Below are 16416 nucleotides of genomic sequence, written 5' to 3' on the forward strand. Positions count from 1 at the left end.
GTTGATTTGCCAGGCGAGCGATGACCAGGATGCGATGCCGGAATGTCAATTTCACTTTGAAATGAATATGCTGGATCCTGCAGGGCGTTCTGTTGTGCGGCCAGCAACGGTTACAGTGATGGCATGGGGCGAGGATTCCCTGAGGGTCATCTTGCCTCTCTCCAGAGGTGCGGAGCTTGTTGACATACCATCAGCGCTCATCAAGCCAGCTGAGAGTCACTCGCACTCCTCATGGAACATAGTAAAGAGTTGGAGCTGCAACAACAGCTCCGAGGGAGTCGATGGTAGTCTTGGCATGGTGAAGAATGGAAACCTCCAGGCCGATGTTGCTTTCGACGGTGTGGTGGAGTTCACGCGAATCAGCGATGGGAAAGTCGTTCTGAATGAGATTTCCAGAGTGTCAAAGCCCTCCACGGTCTCTTCCGAGTTGTTCATGGTGAGGCAAGCGTTCGACTCGACACCACACGAAAGGATCTTTGGGTTCGGAGAACACAAATCTGGCCAGATAAATCGCAAGGGTTTGACGTACGATTTTGAACAGTGCACGGAGTACCGCTACAGCCAAGGCGGTCAGGTGTGTTTACCATTCATTGCAGGAATAACACCATCAGCCAAGGCAGCTGATAACTGCCTGGACTATGGGTTGCTGTGGAATATGCCAGGCTATGGAAATGTTTCGTTCGATGATAGTGCCACAATCTGGACAGCGTTTGCTGCAGCTCAAATTGACTATTTCGTGACGGTGGCATCGGAGGGGTCTACAGGCGCACAGTGCAATGCAGACATCAGCTCACACTACGTGGATGCATCGGGTCATGCTCCCGTTCTGCCAGAGTGGGCAGCCGGCTACTGGCACAGCAAGAACAGGTACGCCAGCCAGGCCGATCTGCTTGCCGCGGCAAAAGAGTTTCACGAGCGTGAGATCCCCGTGGACATCATCGTCATCGATTACCAGCACTGGCAGTACATGGGAGACTGGACGTTCGACCCGCACGCCTGGCCAGATCCCCAGTCCATGGTGGACACTATACAGGGAACGTACAGCATGCGTATCATGGTGTCCGTGTGGCCGCAGACCATGAGCAAAAGCAGCAGCTTTGCGGCGATCAACTCCTCCGGCTATGGCGTGCAGAACGGAACCCAGGGAGTCGCCATTGACTGGCCCAACAGTATCTGCCCTACGCCGTGTATACTGTACGACCCTTCACAGGCGGCAGCAAGGGAATATGTTTGGAGTCGTATACAGCAAGGGTACATGAAATATGGGATTCACGTATTCTGGCTGGATGGATCAGAACCACAGACGGCGGACGGTAGCCCCGTAGGCGCCCGTTACAAAGTGGGCTACGCCGAGAAAGTCGGTATGACGTTTCCGTTCTTCCACTCTCGCACATTCCACGATGGACAAGTCGCCGAGAAGCAGCAGCCGTTGATGCTGCTGCGCTCCGGCTGGGCAGGGCAGCAGAGGTACGGTGGTGCAGTGTGGAGTGGAGACACACACTCACAGTTTGACGTTCTGCAGAAATCTATTGTGTCCGGTCTCAACATTCAGCTGTCAGGCATTGCCTGGTGGACAACTGATATTGGTGGCTATTCGGGAGGTAATCCCAAGGACGCCGAGTTCAACGAGCTGATTGTACGTTGGTTTCAGTATGGTGCCACTTGCCCGTTATTCCGACAACACGGTGCCAGACCCACTGAACCATGGCTGCTGAGCAATGCCAGTTATGATTTGGTCATACAAGTCATCAAACTCAGGACATCTTGGCGCCCGTACGTCATGGATGCTATGCAACAAGTGAACAAAACTGGTCTTCCCGTACAGCGACCATTGTGGTATGATTTCCCAGCAGACATGAACACCTGGACAATAGAGGATCAGTACATGTTTGGTGCAAGTTTGATGGCCGCACCAGTCTACACGTACCAGGCACGTAACCGCACTGTCTACTTTCCGACTGGATCAAAATGGCAGCACTACTTCACCAATGTGACGTATGCCGGTGGATCTAACGAAACCATTGCTGCTCCACTGGAGAACTTTCCGCTGTTCAAGCGTGTTGATGGAGCGGCATGGCCACATCCTATTGATCCTTGAATCCCGTGCACTGAAGTCACTTTTAAAAGGAGTTTTATGTTCTCAGTTTTCAACATACTTCATTCAAGGGACACCTACATGTAGCTTCATACGAATACCAGAAGGTCCAGAGACCCTGTACAAGTACCATCTGCTTATCCACATTTCTCAAGGCGCATACAGTTCAGTGACCTGATATCTGCAGCGAGCGATATTGTCACGCGGCTTTTCTGTATTAGTGACTCTATAGCATCCCCAGCCAGAGAGAGAACTGTATTAACAATGATTCCACTCTCTAATGCCCATAGACCGCATCAAAGGGGCCCACGGGGCTACCGGCAATACGGAGGCATTGTGCAAGAGTATGTTTGTACTTTGAAGTAAAACAACCTATTCCTGAAGGAAACAGCAAAGTTCTGCAATGAGAAGTGACTAGATAGGTGTATGGCATTGAAAAGACCAGGTTCAGCAGTGGGACTATCTGGTAATCAGTCCGGACCCTAGGTTACACCACTGTGAGCATGGAAGTGCTTGCTCTCAGATAGATTCTCACTGTGTGATGACATGCCTGCTCTTGTATCTGTATCGCACAGACCGCGCATGCTTGTGTCCACACCAAACCGGACAAAACCAGGCGCCATATTTCACGTGCCACAACTGTAGTATGGATGCCCCATGAAGATTCCGCCCCGCGGCATCGTTGGGACCAAAGATACAGTGCAGCACCCCCCCCCCCCCCCCCCGCTGTCTTGCTTGTTGTTTAAAAAAGTACAACCACACTGCTGGGAAGAATGCCTGGCCAACACCAGTTTGTGATGCCACTTAAAGGAAAGGCAAATCAAGTACATCATAAGCCGAGCCATCGAGGCAAGTAGTTAAAATACTATTGTCCATACACTTTGCTGTACAAGAAAACCGCACATGTACAGGCCAGAATGAAGTTGAACTTCTGAAGTCATTCTAGTACATGTAATTGAAGCTCAAGTAAGAGTACAAAAGTAACAAGTGTTCCAGCATATCATGTTGTGTAAACTCGAAGTAGTTACTACTGCAAATAGAGAAATGAAAAAAGTAAATTATCGTGTCCGTTCCCAAAGGGAAACTCACGACGGCCGCTAGCACCCGGCAAACCCTTCCGCAAATATGTACAGTGTAATTAGAGCTATAGATGCTACAGATGTCAACGGCATTGGGCGAGTATCATGGTCTCTAGGACAACACACATTGTGTTTTTTTCTGCATGCAGATACATGTACTGCAACAGCCTAAGTCAATGCAATCAGATTGCCTGCTGAAGCAAAGTCATGTTGATAAAAAAACGTGTTGGAGAAGCGAATTGCAATGCCAAGAAGAGGTCCCATGTGACCACCGGTCATGGACAGTATAGACAGAGTCGGGGCTAGGTTGTAAAACTATGGACGGCTTTGGATATTGCTTCAGGTGATGCAGTTAAATAATATCTATCTAATCATATTTCAAGAGATGTATCCCAAAATGTCTTGTGTTGTGATAAAGACAGCAAAAAGAGTGCCACTAAATAGACACGATGTATCTAACTAAACCCGTTCTAAAAATATAGTCATATCCCTCTGGCATTGATAGAGAATGAATCCAGTGCATTCTCCAGGCCAGAGTTCGTCAAAGTACCATGGAAGTGGACATTGTGATATAGATAATTGGATAGCTATTCATCACTTCCATTTTTCCGCCATATCAAGCAGGTAGCTATGTTTGATTTGTCAGTTCCTCGGTTTCCGAGGCCAAGTACAGCTGTGGCTTCTCTGTGTTCTCTGATATTGATGCGTCCATGGCTGCAAAGGAGAAGACACAAAGGAAAATTCAGTAAAACATTGACATTAGTACTAGTTCTTTCAACTGTCCTTAAAAGGACAAAGAATTTTTATCAGAACATTACCTGAATTGAGAATGTTGCAAAAGAAGGATCTACAGGCGGGATTAAAACCCAGCACCATGTCTGTCCAGGGCAGTTTAGGATCACATTGCGGATCACACATACTAGCTTAGTACCCGAGACCGCTTCTTGCCATGGGGACTATCTTTATCAAATAGGTGCAGTTTGGAATTGTGTTCTTGTGTGTGTGTGTGTGTGTGTGTGTGTGTGTGTGTGTGTGTGTGTGTGCGTGCGTGCGTGTGTGTGTGTGTGTGTGTGTGTGTGTGTGTGTGTGTGTGTGTATGTGTGGTGTGTGTGTGTGTGTGTGTGTGTGTGTGTGTGTGTGTGTGTGTGTGTGTGTGTGTGTGTGTGTGTGGTGTGTGTGTGGTGTGTGTATGTGTTTGTGTGTGTGTGTGGTGTGTGTGTGTGTTTGTGTGTGTGTGTATGTGTGTGTGTGGGTGGTCGCGTGTGCGTGAATGTGTGCATTGTACTCCGATTTGCATCTCAGCAAAAACCTGCATGCCCTTTTGCAGTTCAAGAATGCTCGTGCTATGATTTTCGCACCTTGAAACCCTCTCTGAAGAGTAGCCTACTATACACCCAAATAGGATCAGTGACGGATGATATCAGTACGCAGCGGCGTCGGAAGCAGTTTAACATTGGTGCGGCCAAAGCGTGAGAGGGGGGGGGGGGGGTGGGGGGGGGTGGGGGTCCTCCCCCGGGAACATTTTTGAAAATTGGGCCTAAAAAGCCATACTAGAATAATAAAAAGAATTGCATGCTAATGATACACCGCATTGTCGATGTAAAACATGGTACATAGTACCTGTACAAAAGTCGACAAGCCACCAACAAGGTTGAAATGTAAAAAATAAAAAAATAAATCGAAAATTATTGGTGCGGCTTTGGCCGCACCTGCCGCACCGGTTCCGACGCCCCTGGTACGTTTCCACAAGGTTTCAATGTTCTGGACATTGCATCCTCAATGCAAGTCTTTGGAGAAGATCCAGTACAGGCCCGCATGCATTACTTACAGTGAACACTCTGAGACGGAGTTGATTTCTGAGTGGTCGATAGGAGGTCCTGCGAGCTTTGCACGCTCTGGGTGCTGATCTTCCGGGGCTAATGGAGCACACGGGGGTAAGAACAGATAATGTTTTTGCGCCAGAGCTTGCCGTGCCAAATGACTAAAAGCCAGGACAAGCTCACGTCACGTAATGAGCATTAATTATGATGTTTAGGTGCTTGAAGCACCTACGGTTTAACGCGACAATAACACTGAGATTTCAGGTGGTGTAGCCAAAGTGGATAATTGAACTGAAATGAACAGACCTTTGCAGCCTAGAGAGCGTGTGTGGGCAGACGTGTATTTACCGCCATATTGCCAGGTGTGTCTTTACCACCATGTTAATCAACCATAAGTAGAGCTGCAGTGTTGTCTTCAGCCTCATTCTCTTAAAAAAACATTATGAAACCAATGGCACCCCGGTCTGATTTTCGACCCTAGATCTACATGTGGTGCACCAATTGGGTGGGTCAACTTCTCGAAAAAATTAAAAATGTCCCACCATGGCCGAGGTGGCTGGGCCGGCAGGACTGGGTGCCACGGCAGTGGGTGATATACATGCTGAGAGCTCCATCCCATTTTGTATACTCCCAGCAAATCAACCCTTGAACTATCACCTTAATTTCAACTGATATTACCTCATAGTCGCATATAACTACACTTATTAAACGCTCATAGGTTTGGGGGCAAGATGCAGATGGGAAAAGTCTGAAGAATAAATTGACTGTCACCACCAGGACTCGAACCAGGGACCCTCGCTTGAAGCCAGTGATGCTCTAACCACTGAGCTATGGTGTAGCTGTCATCCCAGCAGAGACCGTTCAACACTTTCTTCAGACTTATTAAATGCATCTCTATAATTAGACAATAGTCACCGTGAGAAATCATAGTATTATACGTGCTGCTTCGGAGCTTTGGACTTGCATGGTGTTTCTCAGAATAGCAATTTCTGCTGCTGTTATCCCGGCTTACCTCTGGACTGATAGAGCTGCGGGACGTCATCTTGAATAGAGTGGACTTCTTCACAGTAGCGCCGTATGACTCTCGTACCTAGACAAAGCCAGGCCAGCAACAGAAAAGAGAACACAGGTGTGAGGCATAGTAGCTTGCACATCTGCCGTGTGCTGACCAGGGAGTTCTATGAACCCCTATATGCCTCCTTTGTGCAAATGCAGAGGTGTCTGTATGTGTGTGTGTGTGTGTGTGTGTGTGTGTATATGTGTGTGTGTGTGTGTGTGTGTGTGTGTGTGTGTGCTTGTTTGTTGTAGGGCATGCATGTGTCACGGTCTTGAATCTGCATCACGATGAACCCAGCCATTTCTCAGTGTTCTGACTGTTCTCTCCAGAAAAGGGTGATAGCACATTGGGAAGTCTAGCGCTAAGGCACAGAGGATGGTGCTTTTTGTGACCATGAGCTATTAGTGGCATTGGAGAGACCCAAAGGTTAAACTCACCTTTTTGTTCAGAACCACATGTAACAGGAACAAGCATGCGCCCTACAAAAAATTACAAGTGCAAGCAGAAAATATTCATTAGTTTTAGGGAAAGTTGGAAGCGGGAAAAGTCCGAAGAAGTAATTTACTGTCACCACCAGAACTCGAACCGGGAACCCTCGCTCATGGCCAGCAATGCTCTTCCACTACAGTAAGCTATGGTGTAGTGACAGGTTGGCTTATGCAGCCTGCCAACTTGTATGCTTCTCATCGTCTTCAAGTACCTGCTAATTACAATTTAAAACCAAGTTGGGACCTAAAATGGGTGGAGATTGTTCAAAAAATTCACTGCATTTTGAAACTCGGATGTTGAGCCAATAATATATGTCTGTCAGTTTTGTGCCTAGTTGTTGCACTTTCTGACTGCATATAGTATCCAGTTAAAGTGGTGGACAGTTGCTGTTAACTCGTATCCATACGTCCTTTTCATTTCCACAATTCGCTGCATGGTCGTATTTGTTCTGTGACAATGATGCCAATAAAGGGCAGGTGTGGACTTCTCGAACACGCACGGATTCTTGCTGCTGCCAATCAAGCACATTGTGCCTTTTCTTCAAAGCCCGGCTTTCTGGCAGCGACAGATGAGCACGCTTACCTGCAGTGAATTGAATATGGTGAACAGATAGGCAAAAGCCACGGTGCCCTCGCTGACAGCAAACAGGCCAAACACCCATGTCAGTCCAAGGAGAGGCAAAAGCAGAACCATGGCACGAAGACCAGTCCTGGGCAGAAAAGAGGAGAAAATGTTCGAATAAATCTGGCCATGTCTGCTGCCCAGTTGTGTTTCGTGTCGGGGGGGGGGGGGGGGGGGGGGGGGGTTCGACTACAGGTGTAGATACAAATAAAAACTGAAAGAAGGTGTTACGTTCTCCCTGTTGTCACCGTATCCACACAAGCCGACACACAGGCATGCTACAGAAGCATACCACTGCACACGCCCAGAGGAACCTGTCCGGTTGGTCAGGCCACGGCCGGACCAACGTGTTGACCACCAACGTGTGTTTACTGCTGGGCACGTTATGTGTAACCGCCACATCATACACAAAGCAGGAAATGCTAGGGTATAGCCGGATCAATCAAAACAGCTTCCACCGGTCCTGCAGTGTAACTACGGCATACATAGAGTCAGAGTGTGCGCTATACCAATACTACAGTGTTGCTCAATGAAATGTGGCCGCGTCACTCAAGTACGCGTCGAGTGTTGCGCAGCCATAGACCAGTGAATGCTGGGGTGCGAAGTGATGCAAGGCGCAAGCTTGAGCGACCCGACTGGATTTCATCGATCAGGATTGTACTTCTGTCACTCACTTGACTGCTTTTAGGGATCCCTTGTCCTTGACACGCCCGACGAGTACACGCAGCGTGTTAAAGAAGACTATCGTGTTGAACTGCAGAGAAGAGGAGTGTACATTGAGAACAGTAACAGTTAGCTGGTCCACCAAACCATACACACAGATGATACATGTACGAGTACATGCCACAAGATGCGAGTACTATAGTCCATTCGCCAAGTCCGGGCCCCCTGATACGTATGTCTGAAACAAAACTTTTTGCACATAATTATCTTGATCAATATTCACTTCGTCTTGGGCTTATAACAACGGCTCTCATATTTCTGACCTACATACATCATCGACATCAAGATCTTGAGTAAGAATGAAGTGAGACTGTGAAAATCTATGGGCCCTGATTTAGTGAATTGACTATAGTTCTTTTATTACAAAGTCAACCTCATCAATAACAAACAACCTCATCAATAACAAAACAACCTCATCAATAACAAAACAACCTCATCAATAACAACAAATCTCAACTGACAACACAATCTTCAGACCCAGTATCCATTTTGATTGCATATTTTCAACCTCACGAATACCGACACCTCACGAATAGCGACCGGCATTTTTCTCACGCACCACTGAGGTTTGTTATTCGAAAGGATGACTGCCCTAGTACAGCGATGGTGGTCAATAGACCATTCAAGTAGTTCATTGCCTGTTTATAGCCTGATAAGATTCGGTACAATTGAGCTACAGCAACAGCATAAGACAAGAGTGGCCATCACAAGAGCAAACAGACACTGTAGTAGCCGTGGCGCCAAGACGGGTTCATCTTGTGTCTGTTAGGGTATTCCCCAGCATGCTGCATCTGGTAGGGTATTCCTCAGCACACTGTGTCTGATAGGGTATTCCCCAGCACGCTGTGTCCGGTGGGGTATTCCCCAGCACGCTGTGTCTGGTCGGGTATTCCCCAGCACACGGTGTCTGATAGCGTATTCCCCAGCACACTGTGTCTGATAGAGTATTCCCCAGCACACTACTAGCCAATTTAACATTTGTGTCACACTCACCAGAATAATTCCACAGACAGGTCCCAGAAAGGCCCAGATTGTGCCGTTCTCAATCGAAAGCCAACAGCTGCACATCGAGCAGAGAACACCAAGTGGCATGACCTCTTAGGCACACATCAAAACCGGCAGGCATGTGAGAGCATTTGATGCGAGCATGTACATGTGCTCTGGACGAGCAGGCATGTTAGTACAGAAGTTATGACACTGCTATAACGATACAAACTTTGGACTGAACTGTGACAGTCATTGGAATGGAGATCATCATTTCATTGACGCGTTTGGTTGTAGGTCAATGAGCACAACCTTAGGCTAGTCATGTGACTTTATTTATTTATTTTTATTTATTTATTTATTCATTTCTGCCCCTCGTAGCATGTCAAGACAGCCAATTGAATTGCGGAGATGGTGAGACCAACCACGGAAGAAGAGAAAAAAAGAAAATGAAAAGCATGTACCCAAAAGAGGGAAGGGATTAGCAAGTTACTTACTAGTCTTTCGTGCCGTAGTCCTCATAACGAACACCAGCTGAGATACCAACATTGATCAATGGTATGCCTGTACCAAGGAGTACATGGTTGAAGAAAATTGCAGAATACACATCAGGGCAAGCATGATTGGCAGTTTTTGCCAGGCAAGGTCACACATCAATCAGAGAATGCAGTGAAGCTTGAGTATGAGATACCCTGGATCTATCATACTGTAAGACATGTTATTATAACGAGTCGCAAATTTAACGATTGTCCAGAATTCATAGGTTAACGAGAAGATATGCTAACGATCTTGCAGTATTCTGCCATATCCACACACAGCATATATGAAGCAGTACAGCCTCAACGGATCTTATTATAACGAAGTAATGTCATCCGTTAAAACGTTAGATTTATTATACATGTCTTACAGTACTTCTAACGTATGGGTCGCAAAGTAGTATTCTGATCATGAATTACAGTACACCAGTACTATGACCTTGGCTACAAGTGCTCTGGCTACAAAGCAGAGATAAATCATCTTCTTAAGGCCTTTGGAAGTGTGATATTTTGAAGTTTCATAGTATCACATTTTCTCTGGGGATTGGTAGGGCAGCGCATTAGAAAACATCTCTCGGAACATACCCCAGGCTACAGGGATGTAGATCTTGAGTTGGTTTTCTCTGCTCTTGAACACGCGCTCCGTCATGAGGTACAGGTGATAGCCTTCCACAGCCATCCAGGCAAACGCCACCGTATAGAAATACTGCAGGAGTCCCGCCACTACTCCGCATGTCACCTGTAAGGTGGAGAACAAAAAGCAAAAAGGCACGCCCTTAAATGCTTATCTTTGAACAGTAAATAGCCTTCAGGAATAGAAACACTTAGAGCTTATTACTAGTAGGTATTCTAGCCATGAATTCGACAGCATACATTCACCAGCATGCAGATTTCACGCCACGCACATTTTGGAATCATACTGTAGAGAAATCGTGCAGACACGTTACCAAGCCGATATCTTGAAGGAACAATGAAACACATACCTCAGGCACCCTTTGCCTCCTGCTGAACACTATCAAACGTTTCCATGCGGCTGATCATAATCTTCTAAGCTGTTAACCTGAATGCATGCAGCTGCACTTCAAATTTCACAATCTCTTGCAAGGTTGCTCACGGCACGTGTACATGGAAATGGCACAGGAGAATAATGCAGCTCAGAAGACAACAGCAACAGCTACCTGTAGCTAGAGGAACTAGAGGAGTGCAGGGACGGATCTAGGGGGGTCTGTGGGTTCAGCGGAACCCATAATGTATTTGGAAATGTACTACTTGAAGCCATTATACATGTATGTCATTTACATCTATCAGCTATTCAGTTTTTGGTTAAATTAAACTGGACCCCCCCCCCCCCCCCTGCGGAGATCATGGCTCTGGATCTGCCCCTGGAGTGCTTGCTCACCCGGTTCTCGGTGCTGGTGATGCCGGCTATGAACGTGATCTGCGCGCATGCAAGCGTGATGGCCAGGTTCAGATGGATGATGTTCTGCGAGTGGCGAGCAGACGAGGTCTTCAGGGTCCTAGACACAACGGAAGCAAACAGCTAACTACATGCATGGTAGATCTATAGTGTGCAGTGCAACCTGGCAAGGTGACCGATTGCCTCACAGGACCAGTACAGCTAGGACCAAGGAATCGTAATTCCAGTCAAATGACCCTGGGTAAGAAGACCACCTGAACACAAGGATGACATTTGTGTAGTCCCTCAAGTCGTAATTCCAGTCAAATGACCCTGGATGAGAACACCACCAGTAGACAAGGACGACATGGTTTAGGTCCCTCAAGTCGTCGCTTTCAATATGTTTCACTGCACATCCGAAACGGGGTCAAATCAGTCCCCATGGCGGGAACTCCTGAAACGCCAGCTTTGTGTATTGGAACCTTTTCTCCGTGTCCAGTAGAAGTAGCATACTCCAGTGCTGGCAACCAAAATCCGACCCCTGAGCGGTGCACTCACATCGCAAAGACCCAACACGGGAACTTAAAAGTACGAAATAGAGACCGCTAGAAAGTAAACGCATCGCTCAGGGGTCGGATTTCAGTTGCCAGCATTGTACATGTAGAAATTCAATACTGGTGATGTAGGTGGGCGAACAGTACATGGAGGAAATCTCAGCCATCAGGACTGGAGGCTAGACCGAGAGGATACTTACTCTTTTCTAAGAGTGAACAGAATGACAATCATCACGACCAAACAGGCCAGTGAGATACCACATCCAATGTAGGTGATATAGCTAAGAGTCACGTCATGGGCACCAGTCTGCATACAAACAGCAGCAGCAGGAGAGAGAGAGAGAGAGAGAGAGAGAGAGAGAGAGAGAGTGAGAGAGAGAGTGAGAGAGAGAGTGAGCGAGAGAGAGAGAGAGAGAGAGAGAGAGAGAGTGAGAGAGAGTGAGTGAGTGAGTGAGAGAGAGAGAGTGAGCGAGAGAGAGAGAGAGAGAGAGAGTGAGTGAGTGAGAGAGAGAGTGAGAGACAGAGAGAGAGAGAGAGACAGAGAGACAGAGAGACAGAGAGAAAGAGAGAGCTGTGGAGGCAATGCAAATGAATATAAAGTGTGTGCTGTGTTCGGAGTGGCAAATTGGTGCTTGAAATCCCACGCCTCAAGACTTGAAGTGATGACTCTATTGCGCGATATCTTTGACTAAGATACAGGTTCGAATGTTTAGCAGTACTTCCAGCCTTGACAAGTAATTGAAGTTCAAATATCCAGGGTGATGTACATGTACATGCCACAGGGCAGAATTGCACGAAATGTTCTGGATGCGTGGACACGTGGGTGGGTGTGTGTGTGTGGCTGCGTGGGTGAGTGGGTGATAGAGTGGGTGAGTGGGTGACTAAGTGAGCTAGTGGGTGTGTGAGTGAATGGATGCATGGGTGCGTGGGTGACTGAGTGGGTGACTGAGTGGGTGAGTGGATACATGGGTGTGTGGATGCGTGGGCGAGTGGGTGAATGGTAGAATGGGTGAGTGAATCATCGTGGCGGTGTCACTTACAGGCCCACCGGTTGGTGACACGAGCACAGCAAAGCTAGTCAGGTGGTTGCTCTGGCAGACGGTAGCCTGCTCCTCAGTACTGACTCTGACCAGGCCATCACCATCCCAAGCACTGCATGGGAAAATCGAGGATAACTCAATAACCAGCCAGAACATATTGAGGAAACTTTGAGGGGAACATTGCTACATGTATCGTATGCCTGATGTGTATCACCAGCCAAATTGGATGCGATATGCATCAGGTTTGTAGATTGTATGCATTGCGCAATGATGCGCTAGAATTACAATGCCCAGGAATAGACCAAGGAGGCACTGCTTTGCGCCGATGCTTTGGCAGCTGGCAGTGAAAACCGTATAGGTGAAATAACCGAGTCAGAAAGTCGACTGGACAGTCGATACACACAATCATATTTTAAATACTGTGCGAAGCAGATACATGCATAGATGCACAGAGGGAAGTGTAGCTCATGCACTTGTCCAGTGAGGTCAAATCATGCACTCTGAAGTACGCTGGACACATTAATCCAGTTCACTTTCACACAAAGCCCAGAACAACAATTATTAGGTGGACCCGTTTGAACGTTAAACCCCACAATGTGTTCCAATCGTGCTTCTGTCGCCTTTTCCATGGCTGTGTAGGTTTCAGAGAGTGCATGCTATGGTGGTGGACGTGTTACTTTTCCTCAATTCAGCGCAGACCGGACCGGACAATTGAAGGAAAAAATAATGATACGTAGAGTCGATGAGGAGACAACGGTCTTAAAATTGCAATGAATAAGATAACGTGTGGAGTCTTTCTATGTTATTATGCATCTACTTGTACCAACATCATCAAGCAACGATTTGGTACATTTACTTCCGAATGAATTCCCTTCTCTGCTCGGCAATTGTCCAACGTACCTTTGTGAGAAGTTCCAGAAAACACATTCAGGGGACTTGGTGAGCTATGCAGGTATCAAAGCACACACAAAATTGTACGAGTGTCACGAGACTTACTATTGACTTGTCTTGAAAGTTGTAAAATAGATAATTATGATACTGTGCCGATGGCCTGACTCCTTCAGACATCAGTGTACGTGCGTATGTACGGACATTTCTTCATCCAAAAGGGGGTAAGCAGTGCACGCATTCGCAGAATTTTCGCTATGCTTACAGTGCTATTCTCGTGGCGCAGAGTGATTGTGACCGGATCCTCCTGAAGTCCACTGGTATCCACACCCACCACTCCAATACGCGTGGTTATTATCACCGTGTTCAGAACCTTCCTCTCGCCATCACCGTCTTGACTACAGATACCCAACAGACAACAAACAGCAGATATTGTGCAGACTCAGGCGTGACTGTTTTCGAAAACTTCACGTATCAAGCAGTATACAATTGTCATGTCCTGGACATGGACCATATGTATGTAGTGCGCATGCTCGCACGTGAGCTGGGTCTTTTTCGGATATGGAGTTTGAGATGTACTGAAATCTGTAATGGCCTCGAGTGTGTGTGTGATCGAGCTGGATGAGTCCGAGTAGAACCCACCTGGGGTAGGACACAACAACTGGCGACGAAGATGGAATTAGCTTTGTAAGAAAGACAAGGATTTGAGAATGCTGTACTTAAATTAACCGATCTTACTCTACGCGCAGAAACGAGCAACACATTTCTGCAACTAGACAATCAACATGGCGAGGGAGGATAAACTCAGACTTACAAACACTACTGCTCGTCCTTTTCCGGTCACCAACGCTCTGTGTACTTCTACACATTCGGCCCTGTTAGGCCGGTGAACTGCTCAATCGCGGTTACAACATAACCTCAAGTCTGCCACAGAGGGTGATAAGAACAGTTGTCTAAGGTCTTCAGGCTGCTTACAGTGCTCAATGCCCAGTGGACAGAGCCAGTAATACAAAGAGGGTGATAAGAACAGTTGTCTAAGGTCTTCAGGCTGCTTACAGTGCTCTATGTCCAGCGGACAGAGCCAGTAATACAAAGAGGGCGATAAGAAGATAATGCCATCGGCTGGAGTGCTGAGCTGCTGGTAAAACAAGTAGCAAGCCTCACCTCTCCACTGTCAACGGGTAGAACTCGTTCAAGTTGTTGTAGATCACGCTGGCCACGGGCAAGGCATCGTCTGAAATTGCAATGGCCAAGCAGCAGATCATCATACATATTGTTATTTTCGTGAGAAGGAGACCATCATGGGACCTGATAAACTGGGCCAGGATCAGTATTCTTCAAGGTGGCTTTAGTATGCCGGGTAGGAGGTGTTCGGTTTACCACGTATCTTGTCCCAGGAGAGATTAGACGATGCAAATAGTGATTTCAATTCGCCAAATCGACATACTCCTACTCAGTCTATTATGGCTAAGAATTCTCGCACTTCGGCACAGCTATTCATACCTTACTCTGTCTCGACACTCATGCTCTATGGTGGTCTCTTTGCTGTGAAACCTCTTCTCCTTCACCAATATGTTTTGTCAGTCTAACTCAGCAAGAGCAATGTGGAATCTTCTGGCTAATCAGTTTTCACATTTATATTAACATTCTGGTTGTGGGATACATCTAAATCTTCAGTTTTGTCATCTCCTCTACATTCGCTTCTCTACAGTGGTGCCATTGACATTAGGCCATTTGCTTGCTCTGGTTGCCATTCTAAATAAATGGAAATACAAATACAAAATAGCAGAGTAGACTCACATCCGGATCTCTCCTGTAATGTTTTTATAGCACCGGCCGGCACTTTGATGTTGGACAGCTGGCTTTGACCGTTTGTTGAAAATCGCCCCAGGACAGGGTTGGAGTAGTCGGGGAAGACGACATCTCGAGTGTCCGCCGATCTCTGCACAGACACTTGCATTGCTGCATGTACAGAAAAAAGCATACAGCAGTCAGAGATAAAGAGATTGCGAGCAGGGCGGAGCTGGTCCTCCTTTAAGGGGTAGGGTGCACACGGTATATGTGTAAGATGGCTGGTGTATGTCATTCGTGGTCAATATGTGCATGCTGAACCTAGGTCGAAATTGTTAAGGGGCTACGTGCCTGAAGAGAATGCAGAGAATCACTCTAATACTGAAAAAGCTGTGGCCCTGGCTGCCACACGGCATCTCATGGACAATGTCGATGGTTGCACATCGAGCAAGGAAATGACTAAATAGATAAACATGTGAATAGTACATCACAGAGTGTGTGAGAGAGAGAGATAGAGACTAAGTGCAATGTGTTGGCAAAAGCTCATTGTGGAGGCATCATGGCGGCAGTGACTAATAATAACGAAAGGGCAGAGTTTGTTCCTAATTCTCTGCTTAAATAGTACACGGGCAATGCAGCATTGTTTGTACAACTAGCGCTCACCAATGTTTGGCTCTACATAGACTGACAGTGATAGGTTGCTGGCTTGCGCAGTGTACAGAGCAAAGTCGCTGGTAGACTCCAGTAGGGTGGGTGCTTGGCTCTGTTACAACACAGTACAACCAGCCTTAGCTCAGCTTCAGTGTTACTAATGTATAGTGACATGAATTACTACTTGTACTACTACAAATGAAAAAAAATTAACGAGTATTTGTTCAAGCCTGCACCAGGGGAAATACTGGAAAAAGTGATGTCTACCCCCCCCCCCCACACTCTTTGCTATCATAGGTAAATAAGTACCTGCCCGAAAGAAATACCCCCTTCATTCTTTTGGCTCTGTCTGTTGAAGTCAAGTCAAGCCCGATAAACATACTGCCCGAAATAAGTACCGGTACGATGCGCACATGCAGCACGTAGCATGTACATCGACATGAAAATGACTTCTCCACTACACACAAGTCAGGTCCGAAAGTTAGTTCGTGCCCGAAAGTCAGTACCCGCCCGAAAGTTAGTACGGGTGTGGTCACTAAATTCGAAAGTAAAAACGTACTTATTTACAGACTTTTTACGGTATTGGACAGTGACCCCGTTTAACAGTCTGTGAAGTAAAGTAAAGAATACATACATACACTAGACCGTGACCGACGTCCAGTTGATGAAGTTGCCCTGAGTGTATCATCGCT

General features: G+C 46.9%; 2 protein-coding genes across 3 annotated transcripts in view; one reads left to right on the plus strand and one right to left on the minus strand.

Annotated features, from left to right (window-relative positions):
* Positions 1–118: 118 nt before the first annotated feature.
* Positions 119–2098, plus strand: LOC135823561 (uncharacterized family 31 glucosidase ORF2-like). Its single transcript, XM_065336404.1, has one exon. It carries the CDS (start codon positions 119–121, stop codon positions 2096–2098), a length of 1980 nt encoding a protein of 659 aa, XP_065192476.1.
* An 829-nt stretch (positions 2099–2927) lies between these two features.
* The window catches only part of LOC135823714 (adhesion G protein-coupled receptor L4-like), a 37077-nt gene continuing 23588 nt past the window's right edge, over positions 2928–16416 (minus strand). For both annotated transcript variants that reach the window (XM_065336557.1, XM_065336558.1), the window contains 17 exons: positions 15737–15836; positions 15083–15244; positions 14447–14516; positions 13548–13680; positions 13295–13338; positions 12395–12506; positions 11555–11661; positions 10804–10921; positions 9990–10143; positions 9366–9432; positions 8878–8944; positions 7836–7915; positions 7123–7249; positions 6489–6530; positions 6007–6084; positions 5003–5090; positions 2928–3888 (listed from right to left, as the gene is read on the minus strand). In XM_065336557.1, the coding sequence (XP_065192629.1) occupies positions 3803–3888; positions 5003–5090; positions 6007–6084; positions 6489–6530; positions 7123–7249; positions 7836–7915; positions 8878–8944; positions 9366–9432; positions 9990–10143; positions 10804–10921; positions 11555–11661; positions 12395–12506; positions 13295–13338; positions 13548–13680; positions 14447–14516; positions 15083–15244; positions 15737–15836 (1635 nt within the window). In that variant the 3' untranslated portion in view covers positions 2928–3802. The remainder of the gene's footprint in view (positions 3889–5002; positions 5091–6006; positions 6085–6488; positions 6531–7122; positions 7250–7835; positions 7916–8877; positions 8945–9365; positions 9433–9989; positions 10144–10803; positions 10922–11554; positions 11662–12394; positions 12507–13294; positions 13339–13547; positions 13681–14446; positions 14517–15082; positions 15245–15736; positions 15837–16416) is intronic.

Source organism: Sycon ciliatum, chromosome 8, assembly GCF_964019385.1.
Source record: "Sycon ciliatum chromosome 8, ocSycCili1.1, whole genome shotgun sequence".
Lineage (NCBI taxonomy): Eukaryota > Metazoa > Porifera > Calcarea > Leucosolenida > Sycettidae > Sycon > Sycon ciliatum.

What these genes read in the sequence shown, in the direction of transcription:
- LOC135823561 (XM_065336404.1), top strand. Translation starts at nt 119, where the DNA reads ATGGCATGGGGCGAGGATTCCCTGAGGGTCATCTTGCCTCTCTCCAGA.